General features: G+C 54.1%; 1 protein-coding gene across 1 annotated transcript in view; it reads right to left on the bottom strand.

Annotated features, from left to right (window-relative positions):
- Nucleotides 1-21697, bottom strand: part of IFFO2 (intermediate filament family orphan 2) — a 45416-nt gene extending 23719 nt beyond the window's left edge. The window contains exon 1 of the mRNA XM_060015359.1: nt 20782-21697. Coding sequence (XP_059871342.1) covers nt 20782-21437 — 656 coding nt within the window. The 5' untranslated portion in view covers nt 21438-21697. The remainder of the gene's footprint in view (nt 1-20781) is intronic.
- Nucleotides 21698-24479: the final 2782 nt, after the last annotated feature.

Below are 24479 nucleotides of genomic sequence, written 5' to 3' on the forward strand. Positions count from 1 at the left end.
ATAATATAAAATGTGTCATTTTAACCATTTTTAAGTGTACAATTCAGTGGCATTAAGTACGTTTACACTGTTATGGAAACCCCACCCAACTCCAGAACTCTTCATCTTGCAAAGCTGAAACTCTGTCCCCGTTAAACAGTAACTTCCCATTCCCCCTCCCCGCCAGCCCCTGGAAACCACCATTCTATATACTTTCTGTCTCCAGAAATCTGACTGCTCTGGGCTCCTCCTATAAGTGAAATCATACAGTACTCGTCTTTTTGTGACCGGCTTATCGCACTTAGCATAATGTCCCCAAGGTTCATCCCTGTTGTATGTAGCAGGCATCCAAATTTCTTCCGTATCATTTAAATTTCGAATCATGTAATGTATCTCCTAGTCAAAAAAACCAAAGCCATTAAGACAAAAATACCCATTCGTTTTCCCCTTATTTTAAATTGCCTGAGTATTTTACGATTACACAAGAAACAGAAAAAAAAAAAATCAGGTAAGCCAAACAAACAAAAAAAGAATGGAAAAACCCACCCAGTCCTCCATCCCTGAGAGAATCGCCATTAACACTGGCTGCACATCCTTCCCAATGCTTTCTTATGAGATTTTTTTGTTCTCGTGTGAGATCTTTTAAGAGTGAAAGTGGGATCAGACCATGTGCGATTTTCAAGTGTGCTTTTCCCACTTAACAACACACAGCAAGCACCCTTCCCAGCAGGTGATACAGCGGGTGGCCGTGGCACCACTGATCTAACGGGTCCTGCAGTGTCATTCCCAAGTCCTGGCAATCTAATCAACACTGTAAGAGGATCTTAGTACACACATATCTGCATATTTGTCTAGTTACCTCCATGGAGTGGGTTGCTGTCTCAAGGGTATGGACATGGAAGAGGCTTCTGTGAACCTCAAAAGCTCTGGATGTGACAAAGCTGTACTCTCGTGGGGCTCAGCAGCCGCCCAGCGAGCCAAGGAAAAGCAGGGTCCCTGGGTCCTGACTCCAGCTCAGCAGCAACATTGTTTTGTGCCTCAGTTTCCCCATTAGTCAAAAGGCTGCCTCTCCCATGGGTGGAGGAAGACCCCACCATAAATACTGTCCTTCCTCATTGGGTGGCACTCTGCCTTCTCCAAGGAGCAAGGGCTGTGCGATCAGGCTTATATGAGAAATGGGCCCCGTCACCTCTCTTCCAAAAGGGCAGACATTCCCACCTGGTGTGTGATGAGCCCCGGAGCAAGTGGCCACGTGCTAGGGTGGGGCAAGATAAAACAGCGTCCCCTAGGGCACCTCCAGCCCGGCCGGACAAGCTGCATCACACCTCCAAGCCTTTGCCTGTGCTGTATACTCTGCCTGGAAGGCTCCCTCTACATGCCACTTTGTCATTTCTTTCTCTGAAGCTTTTTCTGAAGCTTATGCCAACTTCAGGCCTCAGTTTGTATACCCCCTCCTCCAGGAAGCCTTCCCTGGCTCCTCAGTCAGGGTCAAACGCCCCTCTTCTGTACTCCAAAGGCACTGGTCATTTGCTACTGAGGTTATCTGTTCACCTGTTCGTTTCCTCTACTTAACTCAGCCCTTGTAAGATGAGACCCATCTCTGGCTCCCAGCTGCAACTCCAGAGTGCAGTATAGATCCTGGTACACAGTAGAAACTAAATAAATGTTCGCTGGATAAAGGGCTCATGGAATATCCCCTCCAGGGCCTTCCTTAGGAGACCCTATCTGGAGTCAGTGTAGCACCAACTCACTGTGTGGCCTTGAACATGACCTCCCTGCCCACCCCGCCCCTCCCTGTCAGCCTCAGTTTCCCAGACAACCTCCACAGTCCCTGCCAGCTCTTCTAATCTGCTCCAACAATCTCCTTCCCTCACCTTGACACCCGCGCCTGCCTCCCATGGGGCCCCCGATGGGCAGGTTAGTGCTCACGGCTCTCCGTCCCCAGGACTCAGCCTCTCTGCCCAGGCCTGGCCGAGCCCCCAGGGACCCTCCACCCAACCCCCATCCCTGGTGTCAGCAGCTCTCAGCCTCTGGGACTCCATCTCTTGTTCAAATCCAGAAGCCAGGAGGGGGTCTGGACACCAGGCCAAGAAGCTGGAGGCCCAGGGGCTCTGTGCCCAGGAGGCTGGGGGAGCCCCACCCAAGGATATGTTTATAGCTTTGAGGAAAAACAGCAACTCCCAAGGCTATTTTGGAAACCTAATGTGCACTTTGGATCTCTCTGTTGTTTATTTCAAGTGACCGTGCCGTCCTGCAGGTAAATGCACGACACTGCGGGTCTGCAGCTCGACGCCATCTCCCCATCACAGCCATTGTCACTCACTCCGAGCTAAGCACGCCTGGACCAATGAGGGGTCGGCAACCAAGCAGACCCCACCAGGCAAGGGTTGGCACACACCTCATCCTGGGTTTAAACCTCCCCAGGTCACCTGTCTGTGCCTCAGTCTCCTCACCTGTGAAATGGGGGAGAATGACCCCCCTCTTGGATTAAATGAGGATTGGCAAGTACATCAGGCTCCAGGCGTAATGGGGGGAAAAAAAATCACAGAACATGAGCCCTCAGGACCTCAGAAGGGGATGCTCAGAAGCCCAGGCCATTTGTAAATGAGAAGCCCGAAGCGCAGAGGGGTGAAGTGACGTGCCCAAGGTCACACAGCCAGGCAGCGGCAGAGCAGGGACTGCAACCCAGAGCCTGTATGTGTCCTGCCATGCTGCTGCTGAGGGAGGAGGACAGCCCTGAGCAGTCACCAGGAAGGAAGGAGGGAAGAGTGACAAGGACCCCAGGAACCAATTACATGTGCAGCTGGTGCAACAAGGGATGGGTCATGGCGCCACCACCTGCATGTGGAGCGCCATCAGTGTCATCACTGGCTGGGAAGGCTGCAGGCACAGCCCGGACAGGTAATTAGAATGCGGTCACCGCACCAAGCGGGATTAGTGACTACACACAGCTCAAGGGGATGGACTCATGACTTAATACCAGCCTCCTGCCACCATGCAGCCCTGACATTCAACATGATGTGAACCAGTGGGAAGGGCACTTCACACACACACACACACACACACACACACACACACACAGCGCTCCTCCCATCCATCCACAGGGCTGGGGTACACCTCTAGAGGAGAGAGAGGTCAAAAATAGCAGACTCTCAGAGAACCTTCTGCGACAGTAACACCCCTGGCAGAGCACCTTATTGGAGCCTCTAGTTTCCTCACCCCCATTCTGCCAATGGGGAAACTGAGGCTCACAGAGGTAAGGCAACTTGTCCAGGTTCCCTAATCATAACAGTTAACAATATGAAATGTTAGGATGTGATAGGCCCCATCAACTCATTTAATCCTCACAACAGCCTTATGAGGCAGGTGCTATTATTATGCCCATTTTACAGATGAGGAAACTGAGGCCCAGGGAAGTGAAGCAACGTGCGCAAGGTCACAGAGCTCAGAAGTGGTGGAGCCAGGACTTAAAGCCAGGCAGTCTGGCTCCAGAGCCCAAACTCATAACCACCAGACTCGCCTGCCTCTGCTCTCCATATGCAGCAGCAGATGCTGCAGTAGAACACGGGTCTCTCTGACCCCAAAGCCTAGGCTCCTTTTCTCTGTGCCAGGTGGCGTCATGATGGAGAAGGTCAGGGAGCATGTACCTCAGTCTCCTGGGGGTCAGAATAGACCCCAAGTGGCATCACCTCCAAACTGTAAGAGCGAAGCCCAGAGGCCCTACCCTGGGCCCCACTAGGCCCCGACAGAGGGGTTGCCGAAGTGAGGTTCTCCTAGGCCTGGCCCAGCCCCGAGGACCCTCGGATGGGCAGGGCTTCCTGCAGACACTAAAGGTCCCCAGGCTGCCTGGATCCTGCCAGGTGCCCAGCCCAGGGGGAGGAGGCAGACGATCACCAATCCCAGCCCCGCCAAGGGACCAGCACAGATTCCCTTCTCAACTCAAAGCCAATCGGGGCCTCTCTCCCCCTGAGACTTGGTCCTCCAGCCACACAACCCCTGGCCTGGACTCAGCAAGAGCCAAAAACGAGATGGTCCAAGACAGAGGGATGAGAAGGAGAAGCCTGGGGGAAGGGGTGAGGCCACTCCCACGGCCCCACTGCTGCCTCTTTATCTCAAAAGATTTGTAAGTCAGAGAGAGAGACTCAGCCATGGCCATGCCCCAGCTGGTGACCTGGCAAAAGCGACTTTACCTCTCTGAGTCTCAGCTTCCTCATCTGTAAAATGGGATAACAGTACCTACCTCACTGAGTTGTGAAGATTATACAAGATCATGAGTACCGAGCATCTCATGGTACTTTGCTCACCTTAGTGAGCAGATCCCACTTCCAGCTGCTGGGGCTAGGGGGTGGGTCCAGGGTCCAGGGTCCTGGGTCCTGGGCTTGGCTGAGATATGCCGCTTTGCCCCTCAGAGGCTTCATTCTCTGCGTCCCTCTCCCCCACACTGGGACTGGGGCGCTGTCTGGTAGACTTGGATACCGAGTACCCAGCACATGCAGGCCCTCAGCTGGTATTTATGCACTGGACGAACGGATGAGCTTGGGGGCTGAAGCCCCAGGGAGGAGCAGCTAGCAGGGCCCGGGTGCAAGTCCCGCTCTGCCTGCGTTCCAGCCCGTCCCGGGACCCATCTGCACAAGGAAGCTCTGACCATCCCTGGGAGCTCAGACTCTCCCTCCACCAGCCACCCCCCTGGGCAGCCTGCCAGTGGTGGGCCCTTTCCCAACCTGCCTGGCCTCCTAGGGACAGACGGCTGGTCCACGCCCACCCCAGCAGGCCCACAAAGGGAGCAGGCGGCTTCCTCCTGGTGACTTTGCCTTGGGAGAGATGAAACTCGGTGTGACGTCTGCCAAGCCAGATGGCCTGGTTGGCCTGAGGGGCCAGGACACCAGCTGGGACTCCTGCCCCAGCACACAGAGCTGCTTAACCCCTTCCTGCCCCAGCACGGGAGCTAGCATCCCCCTGGCAACTTACTTACTGTCGTAACACTCAGGCCTCCTGCCCTCCACCCTTGGAGGTAAGAGGCCTCCCAGGGGCCAAAAGGGAGTCAGCGAGGCAGTGGGGTGAGAGGGAACCACGGAGCATGTGGGAGTGGAGGAGGTGCCACTGCCCGGCTCTGAGGGGAGGCCTGGCCCGCCAGGAATCTGCCAACCCAGAGAGTGAGCGGGGTGGGTACTGGTTCCTGGCCGCGGAGCACAGTGAAGCCAGCTGCCTCGCTTCCAGGACACCCATCTGGGGCAGGGACTGCCAGGTCTGAAGGCCACCAGCTACCTTTAGCAGGCTGGAAAACCCACTCCCCGATCCAAACCCCAGAAACAGCACTGCCCTGTGAAGGCTGTCTGAATGGCCGCAGACATGCTTGCTCAACCTCTCTGGGCCTCAGTCTCCCCATCAGGAAAGGTGGGGCCAGGGCGATCCCTGGGCTCCAGGGCCACTTCCGGCTCAGAGGGCTCCATGACTCCAGGAGAAGACATGTACCTCCTCCCCGTGCCCCGCCCCCAGCTCCCCCAGGAACTTGTGGAATCCTAGAGGGACCAGCCAGATCCTTTCTACACAAAAAGCATGTCCCAACGAGAGCATGCATGAGTCAAGAGGAACTTCAGGCAGGAAGAAGGTAAGCTTCTGAGATTCAGTGGGGGACGGATGCTGCCTGGAGAACTCAGGAAGGGTCTTCACCAGCCAGTGCCCACCCATTTCCCTACTCAATGGAAGGCTAAGCAAGGGGAAATGCAGCATATGGGATTATGGCTAGAGACCAGGAAGCATTTCCCAATGGGAAAGCCTACAAGGATGCTAGAAGGCCCTGGAACGTCCTTCCCAGGCAGTAAAACCTTTAAGTGGGATTTGCAGAGGTCCTACCCTCAAGGCAAGGGAGGAACAGATGACCCCTGGAGACCCTCTGGGGACAGCAAGCTGGAGTCCACAAGCAAAGCAGGGCCTCAGAGTCTCTGCACTCGGGTGCCCAGCCAACCTGACATTCCAAGTGGACAACGGTGTCATCTCAGGGTACAGCACAGCCAGGCCCAGCTCCAGCCTGGGGCCTGTACGCTGGTCCAACCAGGATCTCTGGATGTCTCTCAGGAGAGAGGCTGCAGAGGACTCCAGAAAAGCCCGAGAACACATCAAAATAGCCAAGGAAGGAAGGGCCAGGTGAGAGGGCTGCCAGCCAGGAGTGGAGCCGTCTGTCAGCACAGCAGAGATGCAAGAACACGGGGCTGGGATCCACAGACCTGGCTGTGAGTCCTAGGTTTTCCACCAACTTGCTGTGTAACCTTTAGCAAGTCACTACTCCTCTGAAAAGTGTGTGCTGGGGGAGAAATCAAACATCTCTAAGGACTCTTGCAAGTCTGATTTCACAGTCATTTGGCAAGCTGCCTAGGGATAGGAGTCTGCCTTTCCAGTCCACGCAGCATTATCCCCAGGGTCCAAGCATAGGGCCAAGCACAAGCACCCTAAAAATGAGGGATGGATGGGTGGATGGATGGGTGAATGAGTGAATAGATGGATGGATGGATGGATGGATGAATGAATGATCAAGCGGAGTAATTCCTGAAAAAGAAGAGCAGAAGGTCCTAGGTGTCCCCTGGGATGATTCCTTACACTTGCCCTCAAGGGCTCCCTGGAATCACCTTTCCATGACTATAGACCTTCCAGCGTCCAGCCCCCTTCTCTAACTTGTGCTCACATCCACACACACATTCTTAAATATGCAACACATGCTCCAAGCACCGTGACCCAACATCCTGAGAAGGGAAGCTATGGATCCCATCAGCTATCTGCTCCAGCCTTTCCCTGGGGCGCCTCAACCTCCTGAAGCACCCTCCCAAAGCTGGGTTTGAAATGAGACTGGACAGTAATGGAACCCCAGTGACGATCTTTTAAGACCCAAGTTCACATGCCAGCTCTGCCACTTTCTGGCCATGACAAGTAACAAGTCATTTCACCTGCCGAGACTGTGTCCTCATCTGTACAGTGGGCATTAACCACAGCTACCCTTCAAGAGTCTTGCGAGGTTCAAGAGTCTTGTGCAGTTCAAAACATCCGTGAAGTTTTGAACAGCAACAGGCACATGGGATGTGCTCGGGGAACGGCTAGAGGAGTATAATGGGGTTATGAGATCCTGGCTTCCTTCCTGGAGGAGGTGAGGGTGAGTGAAGCCTCCCAGAGTTTCTCTGCAATCCCTTCCACCTCATTTCCCACCTTGGGAGGGTGACATGCCTGGACTTAAAACCCAACAGAAGCTACAAAACAGCCTTTGTCTCAGAGGCGAAACCCTAAACCAGCTGCCTTGACATCAACTCTGGAAAAACAATGCCAGGACAGCCTTCAACGTCCATCACCTCTCTGCCAAGGTCTGGGAGCGGGTGCTTCACCCACAAAGCCTTGCAGCGATAGTCAGTGGGCTGGACAAGAACCCGGGAGCCATATTCCCATGGCCTTCAGGAATAAGAGCTGCCCCGGTGATCCCTGAGGTGTAAGATAGGACTTGAACTCCTGTATCTCAGCCCAAGGGCCAGGGCCAGGAACGTGCAGCCCATTCCTCAACCTGAAAGACTGAGCCTGGGAGTGTGGCCGGAATTATTCTGCAAGAGTCCACCAGATTCAGGTTCAAATCCCAGCTCTGCCCCGGCCTCACAGTGAGACCTCAGGCCAGGGATGGGTCCCAAGGCTGCCTCCGTATCCGCACAAGGATGCTGGGACTCAGGGGGCCCCTCCCCAGGGAGGCAGGGACACAGACAGACTCCCCATTCAAGACCGCTCTCCAGCAAGGCCACTGGAAGCCACAGGCTGCAGGTGACACACTGTGCTGGCCACAGCCTCGAATGCTAGGTCTTGCCCTACCGGTGATCCTGCGCTGACAAGTCTGCTGGGGAGGACAGGGGATGTGACCTCCTCGTTGCCAGCCAAGCAGGCAGCTCTGCTGGGGAAAGGAAGTGCTCTGAACACAAAGGCCACTCTGCAGCTGGAACGGGGAGGGAAGAGGCAGTTCTCACTGTGTGGGGCCTTGGGGGCTGGTGAGGGCCAGGCTGGGACAGAAGGGACAGAGCAATAACAACTCAGGGGCCGGCACCCCACTTAGCCCTCAGCGTGCACCATCGCACTGAACCCTCTTTACTACCCGTGAGCTAAGGCTGTCATCCCCATTTTACAGACATTTTACAGATGTCATCCCCATTTTACACCCATCCCCGGGGTGGTGATGGGAACCCAGGCGATCTCACTCCAGGATCAGAGCTCCCACCCAAGTGAAGGCCCCGATCGCAGGCTGACAATGCAGCCGAGGAAGAGTGAACAAATAATTTCTTTTTAATTCCCCATGGATGTATTATGCCTTAAGGCCCAGAAAGGAACAACCTACACGTTGGGGCTTCCCTGAACTCAGCATCAGGTTAATCGTGGCTCTGTCAGTAGCCTGGTGAGCTCTGACCCCAGTTTTCCCAACTTGAGTAAGTCCTGATGTTTTAAACATCAACACTTTCTTTAAAGGCAAGTGTCAAACCAGTTGCAATGTAATATCAAGACTTTCCATAGAAAACTGTGTACAGATCCAAACATACTATTTGTTAGGGCCCAGCCCCAGGCTGGGGACTCAAGAAACATGGTCTTTGTAAAGACTGGGGGATCAGCCTTTGTGGTTCACCCAACTCCTCACTGTGGGCAAAGTTCTCAGACCTCCAACTCCAGGGCTCACCCCAGAGAAAAGGGGATGGGAATGGCCCTCAGTGGGCCGGGCTCATCAACAACCCTGTGGGTCTCGTCATCCCATTTTATACAAGAGGAAACCAAGGCACAGAGAAATGCACAGCTGAGCACACGGCTGGCAGACAGGGACAGTAGGTCAGTCGGCCACTCAGTCAACACCCCAAGATGCCAACGCCAGGCCTATCTCAGGAAACTGCCTCTGGTTACGAGGAGACAAACCCAAGGTGACCTCAGGTGTCTCTTTTGTAGGCCAAGGGAGCCTCATCTGCAGCACTGAGGACCCGGATGTCTGGTCAAGGGGCACGGATCGGTCTGTGTGGGCTCCACTTTGACAGGCTCTGAGGCCTCTTCACTCTACGTTCTCTGGCCTCTGCAAGTTTTCCAAAGCCCTCCTTAAAGGACCAGCAGCCTCCAGAAGGATCCCTTAGCCCAAGGGTTTCAAAGGAACCCTGTTTAGGGGACCTGGGTTCTAGCCCCTACTGTGCTGTGTGACCTCAAGGGAGCTGCTCTCCTTCTCTGGGCCTCAGTTTTCTCATCTGTAAAATGGTCATGGGTATGTGGGTGGGGGTAGAGAGAAAAAGATAAAACACTGAGGGACGGACTCTCAGAAGGTCTTCTTCAAAAGACACCAGGCACATTTAGTCATCTGGGATGACAGGGGAACGACGTCTCCTAGAAGCAGGGGGATAGATTAAATGACCTCAGAGAGAGCCTCAAACCCTCTGGGCCCACCAGAGGGTATGAAGAAGGCACAGGTGTGAGGGAGAAGGGGCAGGTGGGGCAGTCAGGCGGGAGAGGTAAGGTGAGCAGCCTAGCCTCCCCAGCTCACTCCCCAACCGGTGTCTAATCACAGGCCTAGACCTTGATAGGGGCGGGGGAGGCTGAGGCCCCCATGACGGCTTTGACCTCTAACCTGGCAGCTATCCCTTTCACCAGGCAACCTCCCCTGTCACCCAAACTGATGTCAAGACCCCAGGCCCATAGTACAAGGGGTCTGCCTTGGACAGAGGTGGGGTCCTGACCCCAGGTCCTCCAAGTCCACAGCGGGTAGAAAGAGGCTCTCGGCCCCATACTCACAGACACACGCGCACACCCATGGGCTCACGCATGGGCTCACAACGCCCAGCAGCAAACAAAAAGCCCCCCACCAAGGCCTGGCATTGGGCGGGGGTGGAGGACAGAGACCCCTCACAGCCCTCCCCTGCCTCCAGCCATAGGGAACAGAGACCAAAACAAGAAAGAAGGGAAAGAGGGAAAGGAGAGAGGAGGAGAGACAGCAAAACAGAGCAAAGAGAGCCAAGAAGGCCATGAGGAGGGAGGCAGGCCAGAACGGTGGAGAAGAAAGAGCAGGCAGGCCAGGTTCTGGCTGTGTCCTGACTCCAGCCCGGGCCTGGGCTGTGCACCAGCATGGCAATCTCAGCTACAGGTCTTTGCACAAGCTGTTCTCTCTACCGGCAGCACCCTTCCCCCTTCTCTTCCACTCTTACTGGACCTTCAAAACACAACTCAGCTGATATCTCCTCCAGGAAGCCTTCCTTGACTGGCCCTAAGCTGGCTCAGCTGTCTTCCAGAATCCCTGGATTTCAGGCACTACAGGGTCCCACCAGGGTCCCGCCTAGTGCTCCAAGGCTCTCTCTCTGGTCCAGTGTTCTGACTTTGCAACAAGCTTTCCCCACATCTATTCCCGTCTCAGTCTCCACCCACACCCTGCCCCCGGATGGCCTTCTGCCCATTAACCACAGCAGGCGGGGACAAAACGGGGGCGCCAGTGGGCCCCGGGAAGATGTACCGACTCTGCCCAGAGAGAGGCCTGTCTGCTGGGGAATTTCACAAGGTCCACTTAGACCCAGCTCTTCCCCTCCCCCTAGACGGCAAACAGGTGGCAGCGAGCCAAGAAACTCCTTAAATAACCCAAGTAATAAAAATGCCAATTAAGAGGGTGGAAGGCAGTGTCTCCACCGTGGGGGCGTCTCTCCGTCGCGCAGCAGATGAGCAGGGGGCTGTGTGCGCCTGCACATCTTGCAGTCAGAGCACGCAGGCCAGAGAGCGCTGAGCAAGCATCTCAGAGCCGCCCTGGAGACGGCCCCGACCCAGCACAGCCCAGGCCAGGGCCCCAGTGCCACCGGAGTGCCCCCTTGCTTCTCTCCCCAGGACCCCCAGCCTCACTGAGGAATCATCATGGCACATATACACACTACTACGTATAAAACAGATAACTAATGAGAACCTACTGCATAGCTCAGGGGACTCTACTCAAGGCTCCGTGGTGACCTAAATGGGAAGGAAATCCAAAAAAGAGGGGATATATATGTGTACATATAGCTGATTCACTCTGCTGTACAGTAGCAACTAACACAACATTGTAAAGCCACTATACTCCAATAAAAATTAATTTAAAAATCATCACAGCAGCTGCCAGTGTCTGAGGGCCGTCACCTCAGTCCCTTTCTCATGCCACCCATGCAACATGCCTATCCATCCCCATGTTGCAGGTAAGGAAGCAACGACTCTCTCAAGGTCACGGAGCTGATAAGCAGTGGAAACACTCTTGGACTCCTCTCTTCCCAGCTTCCAAGTTCCACACAAACGCTCTGCTCCGAGCTGTTTAGTTCCAAAGGTTTTTGTCCTTTGACTTGGGATCTAGGGGAGATGTGATATAAAGGCAAGGGGAGGACAAGACCTTTCATGGAACTTCAAGTAGCCCCAGGTTGCATGAGAAGTTGGAGAAGAAACAGCAGTGTGGGTGTGGCCCAGGGCTTCCGATCACTTAGTCACCATGGGCACAGCACTCAACAGTTTATAAGATGCTTCCACAGGCATCACTTCGTTTAATTTTCCAAACGGCCTCATGAGGCCAGATTTATTACCCCCATTACACAGAAGGGAAAACTGAGGCTCAGAGCAGGAAAGCTGCTTGCAATGCACATGCCCCTTCCCGGGTACCACACAGGATAAAAGGTTGGATCTGGAGCCTGACTTCCTGGGTTCGAATCTTGGCTCGCCACTTCCTGTCTCGGCCTGGCTTCCCTCAATGTCTCTATGGCTCAGTTTCAGCATCTCTAAAATGGGCTAATGATAGTATCCAACTCATAGAGTTGTTATGAGGTCATATAAATTAAATATTTGTAAACTGCTTTGAATGGAGCCTGGCAAAGGGTACATGGTATATAAATATTTTTAAAATTAATTACTATTTATTGTGCCTCTGGTATGCATATGCACTATTTGGGCAGGTACTTGTCACGTGACATTGTCCCATTTGTCTGTGTCCCCAGACACCGAGCTCCTGAGAGCAGGGGCTGTGTCTGCTTCACCCCGGTGCCCAGCATGGGGCCTGGCACACGGTGGGTGCCCAGCCACTGTCCAGAGAACAGAACCTTGGTTTCTCAGACACCCACACCCAGCAACCTCATCTTCCCCAACAAGAGGCACAGAATGACTGTAACAAGTTCCCTATACCCTGGCAAAGTTCACAGCACCAACCGAAAGCAAAAGTCAGACCTGAGCCCAGGGTGGAGCCCAGCTTCCCTCTGGCCACCAGAATGTCCACTGCTCTCTCCTGCTCGTCATCAGGCAGTGAGCCCCTGACCACTGCCCTGGGAGTGCTCAGGCGCTGGGCGTGAAAAGGAGCATTGAAACTTAGAGTCTGAGACCCACATCCAGTCCTGGCTTTGCTGTGTGACTTGGGGCAAGTTAATTTTCCTCTCTGAGCCTCGGTTTCCATCGTGCAGGGTTTTCACAAGGTTTAAATCAGATCACATGGAAAGTGCCTGACAGGTAACGATTAGTGTTCCTAGCTCGCCATCCCTTCCCCCACCCTCACCCCCAGGTCTCCCAGCCTAGATTTGCCAACCCAGGAACTCCCCCTCCCCAGAGCTCAATCCTCAGAGATCAGGGGGGCTGGCCTGCCCTCTGTGGCGGCCCAGGAGGCTCATCTGCCTGCGTTGCCAGTGATTCATTGGCTTCACCAGAAGTACTCTAAAGTCACAGCAGGAAGTCTTCCCTGCATGGTGGCCGCCTCCTGTTCCGCCACCCGCCCCAGCAATATTGTGACAGGTGCCGGGGAGACCCACACCTCAGCCTGCCTCTCGTCTGCTTCCTCCACCCTGTGCCAGCATCACCAGCCTCCAGGCCGCATGAGACGAAGCCAGCCTGCGCCTCTGCCAGGCAGGGCACTGAACTTGGGGTCTGGAGACCCAGGCTGGACTCGCTGGGAGATCTGGGGCAGAGTTCTTCACCCTTCGGAAACTCTCATCTGTAAAATGAACAGAATCAATCCTACCTCTTGGAATTGCTCTAATAATTAAATCTCACTTATTTAAAGAATTCATCACAGAGCTTAGCACGTAGTAGGTACTCAATTAATGGTGGCTATGAACTCACTATGATTTATTTTATTATTTTTTTAATTAATTTATTTTATTTTATTATTTATTTTTGACTGTGTTGGGTCTTTCTTTGTTGCTGTGCACGGGCTTTCCCTAATTACGGTGCGCAGGCTTGTTATCACGGTGGCTTCTCTTGTTGTGGAGCACGGGCTCTAGGCTCGCAGGGCTTCAGTAGCTGAGGCACACGGGCTCAGTAGTTGTGGCTCACAGGCTCTAGAGCACAGGCTCAGTAGTTGTGGCGCACGGGCTTAGTTGCTCCGCGGCATGTGGGATCTTCCCGGACCAGGGATCGAACCCGTGTCCCCTGCACTGGCAGGCAGATTCTCAACCACTCCATCACCAGGGAAGCCCCTCAACTGATTCTTATAACAACACTGGGGAGCAGAACACATAAGAAAACTTATCCCCACTTTACAGAGCAACACATCAAGGTGCAAGAGATTAAACGGCATGCACAGAATGCAGATCACTCCAATAGAGTTATAGAGACAACACTGTTCCTAGGGCACTGGGCGAGCCCATCTTCCCAGTGTCCTCACGCCCAGGTGGGCAACACCCTAGGCAAGCCAGGACCACGACCTGGACTCCACAGGGCTCTAACTGGCCCCTGCTACACCCCAGGGGGCTCAGCCAGGCCACAGGCCCTCAAGGGAACCTGAGGCATTTGCCAGATTTAGTATTGGGTGACAACTACTCTTGTACCAAGAACTAGAGCAAGAAACTACATCCTGCCCAGGAAGCCAAGCATGGGTGCCCACTGGGGTTGGGAGGGCACTGCTCTGGCAGGCAGGCGGCAGCATCAGAAATATTCACCAGCCTCCCACCTGGCCTGGAATCTTCTAAGCACCAGTCCTGCCAAGAGGCTTCACAACCCCCAGATGCTGCCAGCAAGGTCATGGACTACCCTCTCCCCAGGTTCAAGCCCCGTTCTTGACTTCTGCCCAACTCACAAAGCCAGCACGGCTCCCCCCTTCTGCCCTGTGAAATCTGGCTGCGTAACTCTTGGAACTTCACCACCTACAACGTACTGTAGCTCTGTGAGCCCATTTACTGCTCTCACAATGTTGGGACACAGAGCTCAGCATCCCCCTTTTCCAGATGAGGAAACTGAGGCTCAGAGAGGCAAAGTGATAGCCCAGGCTCATTCGGCTTCTAACTCCTGCACCGGCGGCCCAGCATGTGGCACCAGGAGACAGGTACTCATTCAAACTTGCTGAACTGATGAGTCAGGACTGGAGCGCGTGTCTCCTGACTCCAGGTCCAGACCCTGCCCTCCACAAGCTGTGAGTCCGCCGGATGTAGAGTCCATGCGTGTCAGTTATTGTGTCAACCCAGCCTCACTGGGGCCTACCGGCACGCAGCAGCCGGGCACAGAGCGCCCCTCACTGCACAAATACTTGCTCAGCATGGACTCTGCCCAGGCCCTGGATGGGTTCTCTGTGTACACGGCGAAGAAGACAGACCCGGAGCCGGCCCCCACAGAGCTTACAGTCAGTGGAGGGGGCAGATACATCCCAGGCAATTACAATTCAGGGTGTACGGTCCTGTGATGGGGAGGCAGTGGGTGCTCAGGAATGCCCGATGCAAGAAAGTCAGGGGAGAGCAACATATCCTGACCCTGAGGTTACAATAGGACTGCCTCCTTCCCTGCCGTGGGCCTCCTGCCATCTAGGACCTGGGAAATAAACGGAGCACCAACCCGGTTGAATCTCATCAACGTGATCGAAAGCCAGGACTCCACATGCAAAGTCCGCAGCCTCCGGTATCACTGACACATGGCATGGTTCAAATCAACTCCGTTGGAAGTCCATGCATCTCCTAGCAGCAAAGGATGTGTGCAAGTTCTGGGTCTACCCTTCTATGTCTTTCAAATACCGACACGTGTGGGGATGCAGCCACGGGCTTGGAGAGAGAGCCTGAGAGCGCGCTTGTGCGTGCGTGCGTGCGTGTGTGCGTATGCGTGTGTGTCTGTGTGTGTGTGTGTATGTAAGCTGGTGGGGCCCAGGGGCCTGTATCCGGTGGCCAAGGCAAAAGCCCCGCCTCAAATTCCTGGGAGAAGGAATCTTCAGTGTCAGCTGTATCCCTGTTTCCTGCTTCCTGTTTCCTTTTCTTTTCTGGGACCTCATTCCCCTCCTTCTAGCATGAGGCTCTGAAAAGCCCTCCCAAATTTGTTCCCAAAGAGTCTGCCAGCCTAACCCAAGAGACTTGGAATACTGAGGAGCTAAATGAAGGCGGGGTTGGGGTTGGGGGCGGGGGGGGGGGGGGGGGGCGTGTTTCTTTTAAAGGAGGTTGGGAGAAAGGGCAGAGGGTGGCCAGAGATTCCCGGAGGCACCAATCAACCACTAAGAGTAGGAAGAACAGCCTCCTTAGATGCTGGACAAAGAAGTAGCCCTTTCTCCCTCTGCCCCCGGCACCATCTCTGGCGCCTTCCACAGGACAGAGAGCGACGACGGGTCCTGAAATGGATGTGTCAGTCCAGCGCTGTGCTGAGAAATCCTTGTAAATGAAGGGAACAGATATTGCAGGGGCGGGGGGAGGGCTCTGGGATGGGGGACGTCCCGGGAGCTTCATGTGCCTTAACACATGAGCTTATTTACTCCTTTCCGATCCCTAGGGGAGTTATTCTCCCTCTTTTACAGAAAGCAGTGTCTCAGGCAGCTCAGAGAGGCCAAGCAATTGCCCATAGTCCCACAGAGAGTGGCAGAACCGGGATTCAATCCCTTTTTCCACCATCCCAGCCTGCCTCCCAGGAAAATCGGAAATAAAGAATCCGTATCAGCAGCTTCGGAAACAATGGAAGTGGCAGGGAACGGAGCCCTCTGACCAGCTTTCCGGGGCAGTCTTGTGGCTTTGGGGCACTTAGGGGCCAGCACCCACCTGCTCAAGGGCCTCCCAGCACATGACGGGAAAAGGCAAGGGACGCTCCAGCTGGCTCACCCACCAGCCCTTTTTGGAGCCCTCCATTCGGGCCCAGCCGCTTCCGGCTCATGATCAGAAATAGCTGTGACAAAAGTCCCGCCTATCCCTGAAAGTGGCTTTTAAAAAATGCTTAAAGGCAGACACATAAAAAGGTGGAGAGAATTCTGCCAAGCCCCAGTGGAAGGCAAATGATGCGGGCATCCCCTCAGGGCAGGGAAGAAAGCTCTCAACGGCAGACAGAAGTTCTGCCTGGCTCGGCTTTGTGGGTCAGCTCCCTCTGGGCCTCAGTTTCCCCAACTCTAAAATGAAAGTATTTAGCTGGATCAGCGATTTCTTGCTTTCTTTTCTTCTAAACTGTAAAACCCTGGTTTCCAATCGAATCTCCCTCAGAATACTAATCTGAGAATCATGAAAGTGGAGCTGCTGTGTTCGCTGTTGGCCGAATCCTAGGTGGTCAGCCCCCCCGACTGTCCCCAGAATCACCCTCTTCTAGACTCCAGGGCTCCAAAGAGTCCACTTGCAAACCACTAGGCTAAATGATCACTGTGGTCATCCTGGCTCTCAAACAAATCTCCAGGGAAAACTAAACCAAGACTTTCAGGCTGACTGGAGTCAGGGGCACAGACACTCAGCAACTCGCAAGGGGAGGCACAAAACCAGCTGGTTCCAAACCACACGGGGCCTGAGGCAGGAGAGGGGGAGGCCCGGAACAGAGAAAGGCCACACTGTCATCTCAGGAGGCAGAAAGAGCAGCCCTGAACTGGGCCCCTCCAAATCACAGACCGAAATGTAGAGCGAGCTGGCAGGGATCACCTAAAGGAAACCTGTTGTGTATAGGTAGGGGACCTAAGGCTCAGAGAGGGCAGGAATTGGCCTGAAGTCACACAGCGCCTAATGGTAGAGCCAGACCTGGAGTCTGGGTCTCTAGGATGCCCATTTAGAAAACTCTCTGCCTGTCTAAAGTTTATCTAGTTTCAGCAGGAATCTCCCAGGGAAAGGCCCCCCAGCTTGCAAACTCAGAGCAGGGTATTTTGGTGGCACTGCATGGTGACAGGGTAGAGATGTTTGTTTTGGTTTTCAAATCAATGCTTGACAACCTTGTCGGCTACAGTTTCAGTGACCACATTTCCCTCATGGTAAAGAGCTCAGAGCTGATTGGACCAAAAGGAAACCAAAGCAGGAGTGATCGGGGCCAGGGCCCAGTCACCCCCAGGCCAGGGGCTCTGGTTTGGGTTGGTATTTCCAAAGCACGGATCCTGTAGCACTGACAGCACACAAGATGATGTGACGTAGCACACAGGTGACTTGTTAAATTTACATTTTATTGACTATGTATGTGAATGGATATACAAAATGTAGTCTACCCATACAGTGGAATATCATTCAGCATTATAAAGGAATGTACGGCTGATATAAGCTATAGCATGGATGGACTGCACAAGCATCATCTAAGTGAAAGAAGCCAGACACAAAAGACTACATACCGTATGACTCCATGTATACGAAATGCCCAGGAAAGGCAAATCTATAGAAATAGGAAGCATATCAGTGGTGCCTGGTCTGGGGTGGGAACAGGGATTCACTGCAAAAGGGCAGAAGTGTTGCAAGGGTTCTAGAACTGGATCGTGCTGACAGTTGCACAACTCAGTGGACTGGCTAAAAATCATTGAATTGTACACGTAAAATGGGAGAATTTTATGATATGTAAATTATACCCCATAAGGCTATATAAAATATTTTACGTAAGAAATAATATGGATGGTGGTACATGAATATGGCCACAGTTCATGGAGGTGGAACCCCAAAAGTCCCCAGCTTGGAGAACACTGAGCTACACAACCCAGGTTGCCCTTTGGAGACGCAGAATGAACATCTCCAAGGCTGCGAGTTCCTCCAGGTGGACCAGAGGAAAGCCTGGAACCTTTCCTTTCCCGGCACAGGCTCCTTCTGTTGGCCACTGCTTGGGGCTCCATGCTAGACATCCTGGAACGATCTGAAGCCTTCAGTGGCCAAGAGCCCAGGTAAACACCTTGGTCTCATTCTCTTATGAACAGGAGATCAGAAGTGCGCAGGGAGTTCAAACTCAGATTTACATATTGTCAAGGCTGGGAAGACCCTTTGAGATCATCTAACCCAGTGGTTCTTAAGCTTTTCAAAAGGCTGATCATACGCCTGCCCTCTTCCCAAAAGAAAATTCTTATGATAAACCCAAATACAGAAACAAGTAAAAACAGAATGTTACTTGTATAAATTTATATTGTAGGCTCAATGATATAACAGTTACCTACTCTAAATTCAATCCATGAGGTTGATGAGGCTATTTTGATCCATTAACATTTAGAACTGGGATTATGGATGACAGGTCCACCTTCGCTTTAATTCTATCTCTGGTTTTGGCTACAGAGTATTAAGAAAATCCTGACTCACACAGATTAGTAGCTACAAACGGGACCAGCTTTAAGCAGTTTGCTTTGTAATCTCAGAGTACTCTTCTGACAAAGAGAAGGCAGGGGAAGGCTCTAACTTGAGGCCAAGTACTAACAAATCAATGTTAAGTAGACTTCCATGAGTTAACAGTAAGAACTTAAAAGTGACCGAGCACACTTTTATGACCATTTTAACATTTTTAAAATACTAACTTTTATTTAATATTCAAGGAACTGCCTAAGGTATCTCTGAGGCAGCCAGGGGCTTCAGGGACAGTTCTAGACCACCCTCCTCTCGCTTTTACAGATAGGGAAACTGAGGCTCAAAGACGGGAGTAAACTTGCTTTGAAAAAATCCAACTTGAGCCCTGAATCAACTTCAGAAAAGATGCGTCTCCCCAGTTCACAAAAAAAAGAAAAAAAATGGGGAAAGAGAAGGTACACACTCACCCCAGAAGGGCGGGAAGAGAGACACCCACACTCCACCTGTCTCAGCAGCGCCCATGTCACTCCAGGCCAGTGCCAGAAGCTGACATCACACCCCACACCCTGGGTGCAACTTGAACAGGGCATTGCTCAATGCCGACCCATCTCCCTCTAAGACTGGGCACAGTTTTTTCATCTCCTTAGTAGCCAGATCCCCAAAGCACACACACAATAAAACAAACACAGCGCAAGCCTGGGGCATGACGACACAATCAACAGTGGCAGACAGAAGGGCCCATCCCTCCAAGTTTCACCATCAAGACCAAGCGCCTGTTTCTCTGCCCCACCCCGAGGAAGCTGCCCACCAGGGGCAGAGAGGTGGCCTCTGCATGGCGAGGCGCCAGGCCATTCTCAAGTCCTCAGGAGAAACAACCAGCCCAGAAGAGTAGCTTGCTCCCCGCAGGGTCCAAGACCTACCTCCAGGAAGCCAGGCCCTGCATGAGAGACCTGAGACTCCAGGCAACTGCTCCCTGACAGCTTGACAGAGCCAATCATCTTGAATAATGTCAAGTTGATTACTGTATACCTTCCAAAAAGCACCACCAGCCTACCTACCCCTTGGGCAACTGTGGATGGATTTTATTATTCCCATTTCTCTGATAAGTAAACAGGCTTCCGAGTGGTTCCGTGACCACGTGGTTCAGCCAGTGGTTCTCACAGGCAGCTAATGGAGCTGGAACTTGAATCCCGCCCAGTGGCCAGCCTGCCAGTAGAGGAAAAGGAAGGAGACCCATGCCCAGCTCTCTGTGCTCATGTGAGCACTAGGACTCGAGGAATGGAGGAAAGAAGCTTCTCAGTGCATCCTCCAAGCCCTGAAGTTCAGAGCCACAGCTCCCAAGGCAGAGCTGCCCATGCCTGGGATGGCAGAGGGCCCTGCCCCTATCCAGGCCTGAGATGCTCCAGACAGACCCCTCTACTCTTATCAGAAGGCCGATTTGACAATACTGTCAGCCAGGCTGCAGGCAGGAAGCAATGTCAGTTTCCCAGCTAGGGAATCTGGGCTGGGCAGGAAGGTGCCAGCCAGTTCAGCAGGCAGTCTGTGCCATAGTCCAGCAGAGATAGTGGTCTGGGTCCATTCGGTGCCCAGTCTTCCAGCCTAAGGTTATCTCCTTCTGTGGGCCTTTAGGGCTGAGTTTGTTGGGGTCCAAAAAACCATGAGAATTGGGGGTGGGGAGAAGAGAGGTGAAGGTAGCTGTTTCTAAAAGCTCGTGGCCAGTCTGATGTAGGTCTGGTTATCCAGCCCAGCCAGCTGGACCTTACAGAGCTGGAGCAAGACAGCAGACCCTGGCCTCAGTGGACAGATCCGACCATTCTTAAACACATGACTTTTTAATTCAAGGAACAAGAAGCCAGTGGATTACTTAAGAGTTATTTCTTTTCATCCATTGACAGAGGAGAGCCCACCTCCTACATCCTTGGGAAAATACCTAAGCTGGAAGACAGACTAGCCAGGTAGTAGTTCACATCCTGGCTTCACCACCTATTAGCCAAGCCATCTTAGGCAAGTCACTTGCATCTCTGTGCCTCGGTTCTCTCATCTACAAAATGAGGATAAGAATGCCCCACACTTTGCGTTGCCATGAGGATTAGATGAGATCACGGAAAACACCAATGGTCACTATGTCACCTAGAAAACAATGTGCCTGGTCCAGTGACGGAGCGGAGGTGTCCCCCACCATAGTTAGCACCCGCTCCCATTCTTGGAACTAGATAACTGAGTTTTCCAAGCGTGTGTAGGGCGTTCTGCAAATACAGCTTCCAGCCCACCTGCCAGGACCAGCTGCCGCCCCCGGCCCCTCCCGAACGCACACATTCCTTGGCCGCGGAGACAGGGAAGACCCCCCCCCCGGCCGGGAGTGCGGGGGCAGGAGCGGGGCCCCACTCACCTCCGCTTGTACTCGTCGCGCTCGCGCTTCACCTTGGCCAGCACGTTGTAGAGCGCGCGGATCTCGGGCGTGATGGTGTCGATCTGCACGCCCACGCCGTCGGGGTGCACCCACGACACGCCAGGGCCCTGCACGGTCTCCACGCCGCCGCCGCCCGTGCGCCGCACCTGCGTGTAGCTCCAGATGGTCCCGGGCAGGCGGCCGTAGTGCTGCGGCTGCGAGCCACCGCCGGGGGGCAGGCCGCCCAGAGCCGCGGCGTTGGCGTTGGCTCCGGCCGCCGCGCCGCTGCCGTGCCCGCCGCCGGGCGCGGGTGGCTGCAGCAGTTCGGGCCCGGTCTGCACGGCCTGCTCGCGGGAGAAGGTCTTGTAGCGCAGCCTCCGCTCGCGCTCGCTCTGCTGCTGCTCCAGCTGCTTCTCCAGCAGCCGGTTGCGCCGCTCCAGCTCGTGCACTTTGGCCAGGAAGCAGCGGAAGCGCACGTTGAGCCCCTTCAGTAGGTGGATGTTGGAGCCCAGGTCGTCCCGCAGCGCCGCCGTCACCGGCGATGGCCCTGGCCCGGCCCCGCCGCCGCCACCCGCGCCAGGGCAGGTCCCCCCGGAGCCGCTCGGCGGGCAGCCGGAGGCCAAGGCCATCTCCCCGAATATCAGCGAGTTCACCATGCGCCGGCTACGCGGCTCAGGGACCCGAGCCCGCGGCTCCAAGTGCGGCTCCAGCTCCGGGCAGGGATCCCGGCGCGGCCGGGCCAGGGAGGGCGCAGGATCCAGCGCGACCTGCCGGTCGGTTCCAGATGCGCGCCAGATGCGGCCTCCGCAGAGACAGCGAGCCGGACCGCCCCCGGATGTGGGCGCCGAGGCGAGGGACTGGACTTCGGTCGTGGTGGAGGCCGCGGCGGCTTGCGCGAGGTATCGAGGATCGCTGGTACCGGCGCCGGGGCTGTCAGAGACGCTGTGGAGGCTCCGCGGTATTAGCGCGCAGAAGACTCTCAGCCTGCACTGCCCCTCTGCGGCGGGCCCCGCCCACTGCAGACACAGGCCCCGCTCCCAAGCTCGCCCCGCCCACCCCGCCCTCCTCTGCGGCGCTCCCAAAGCTGGAGGCAGGGTCCCCGAGGCCCGCAGCGCCGGGCCCCGCCTACGGCCCCGTGGCTCCTCCCATTCCCGGGCTCCACCGTTTTCTCGGCTCGGTGGACTTGCTGTCTGCAGCTTTGGCTCCGCCCAGCTCCGGGCTGGACCACTCCCTCCCCTGCGCCGGGTCCAGCCCTCCAGCCGGGCTCGGATTCTTTGCCCGGGGACACAGACCGCAGAGCTGCACCAGGCACGCGGTTAGGTGGAACCGCCGCAGAGCCAGCCCGGCCTCTTAAAGGGACAAGCAGCCACGGCAGCGCTCGTTTCCCCCTTTAGGAAGTCCCCTCCCCCACGTCCTCTGTCAAGGAGACCCCGCTTCTCTTCCACCCCACCCCAACTCCCCGGCCCCAGATTACCACGAGGTGAGGGAGACCTCGGCCTGGAAGAGCCGGGGGACCAGAGCCTCCGAAGGTGTATCCGCACCCCACCCCCACTCCAGCCTGGGGCGGCCTAGTTCGACCTTCCCAAGATAAGGCAGCGTTTCCAGCGGCAGGTCCCCCACGCGGTGGACCCGGGAGCGCTCCTCTACCGCTTGCCCCCGCCTCTAACTGCGGGCCTCGTCGTCCCGAGACTGGCCTGGGCAATGCCGAGCCCGCTGGTCCTCGGGTCCAAAGATGTGCCGCACGGATGGTGGGGACAGGAGTGGGGAGACTGAGCGAAGACCCTCCCGGAATGTGACACCCGCAAGCTCAGCCTGGGCTGCTGCCGCGCCCCCGCCCTGAATGACCACCTCCCCACCACGGCACACTCATATGCTGAGATGCAGCTGACCCCAGAGCGGGCCATCGAACTGCTTGGGGGGCAGCTTGAGGGCAGAACAGGTATAGAGGGCGGAGCCCACCAGAGGACGCATTCATTCATTCATTCACTCATTCATTCAAATCTGTTTTCATATTTACCACCGTAAAGACGAAGTTCTCCAGTGTCCTGGTGTCTCTTAAACCAGTTTGCAAACATCTATGGTAATTTTTTGAACGCTAATAGTAGTTCCCATTATTGAGTGCTAAGTATATGTCAGGTGCCATAGTTGTTATCCCGATTTTACAGCTGAGACCAGAGGAAGAGCGATCCATCCCCAAACACATGCTCTAACCCGCCTACCGATGCTGCTGGCCTCGTGTCCATTTCCCAGTTGGATCCTCACCACAAACCTCAGAGGGCCATCATCAAAAAAATCTAGAAACAATAAATGCTGGAGAGGGTGTGGAGAAAGGGGAACACTCTTGCACTGCTGGTGGGAATGTAAATTGGTACAGCCACTATGGAGAACAGTATGGAGGTTCCTTAAAAAACTAAAAATAGAGCTACCATATGACCCAGCAATCCCACTACTGGGCACATACCCTGAGAAAACCATAATTCAAAAAGAGTCATGTACCAAAATGTTCATTGCAGCTCTGTTTACAATAGCCAGGACATGGAAGCAACCTAAGTGTCCATCATCGGATGAATGGATAAAGAAGATGTGGCACATATATACAATGGAATATTACTCAGCCATAAAAAGAAACGAAATTGAGCTATTTGTAGTGAAGTAGATGGACCTAGAGTCAGTCATACAGCGTGAAGTAAGTCAGAAAGAGAAAAACAAATACCGTATGCTAACACATATATATGGAATCTAAGGGGAAAAAAAAGTCATGAAGAAACTAGGGGTAAGATGGGAATAAAGACACAGACCTACTAGAGCATGGACTTGAGGATGTGGGGAGGAGGAAGGGTAAACTGTGACAAAATGAGAGAGTGGCATGGACATACATACACTACCAAATGTAAAATAGATAGCTAGCGGGAAGCAGCCGCATAGCACAGGGAGCTCAGCTCCGTGCTTTGTGACCGCCTGGAGGGGTGGGATAGGGAGGGTGGGAGTGAGGGAGATGCAAGAGGGAAGAGATATGGGAACATATGTATATGTATAACTGATTCACTTTGTTATAAAGCAGAAACTAACACACCATTGTAAAGCCATTATACTCCAATAAAGATGTCTAAAAAAAAAAAACCTCAGAGGGGAGGTAACCCGTACCTTTGAACTCCTGCGGCTTGCACTGTGTGCACATAACCAGATATGTGGCATGTTCCACATTCTTCAGGCTGCATTTTTTGAATTGCAATTTAATTTTTGTCTTGTTATTAATTTTTGTGTTTGTTCCATTTCTTTGTGTGTAAGCTTGCGGGCAGGTACCCTTTCTCACAGGGACAATGGCTTGAGGTTCTCAGTGACAGAAGAGACACAAAGGAGACACAGGCATACTCTGGGGTGAGGTCGTGGCTGTGACGTTAGTCGGCTGTTTAGTCACAGGAGCAAACCCTCCCCAGTTTCCTTCCCTCAACCCCCCAGTTCCTTGCTCCCTTCTGAAAATAGGCTCACCTTTCCAACACTCAGAGCTGAAACTCACCTGTCTTGAAACATTTGTCTTTTTAACCCAACCCAATGTGGTCACTGCTCTTCACTCTTTGTTCTCTCCTCTCTTGGTGATTTTCTTGTTTAACCTAAAGAATCAAAACCCTTTGCCTTAAAACAGGAGTTCACGGACCCTGGGGGGGATGAGGATAGAATTCTGAGAGGTCCATGCCATG

Source organism: Delphinus delphis, chromosome 1 (assembly GCF_949987515.2).
Source record: "Delphinus delphis chromosome 1, mDelDel1.2, whole genome shotgun sequence".
NCBI lineage: Eukaryota > Metazoa > Chordata > Mammalia > Artiodactyla > Delphinidae > Delphinus > Delphinus delphis.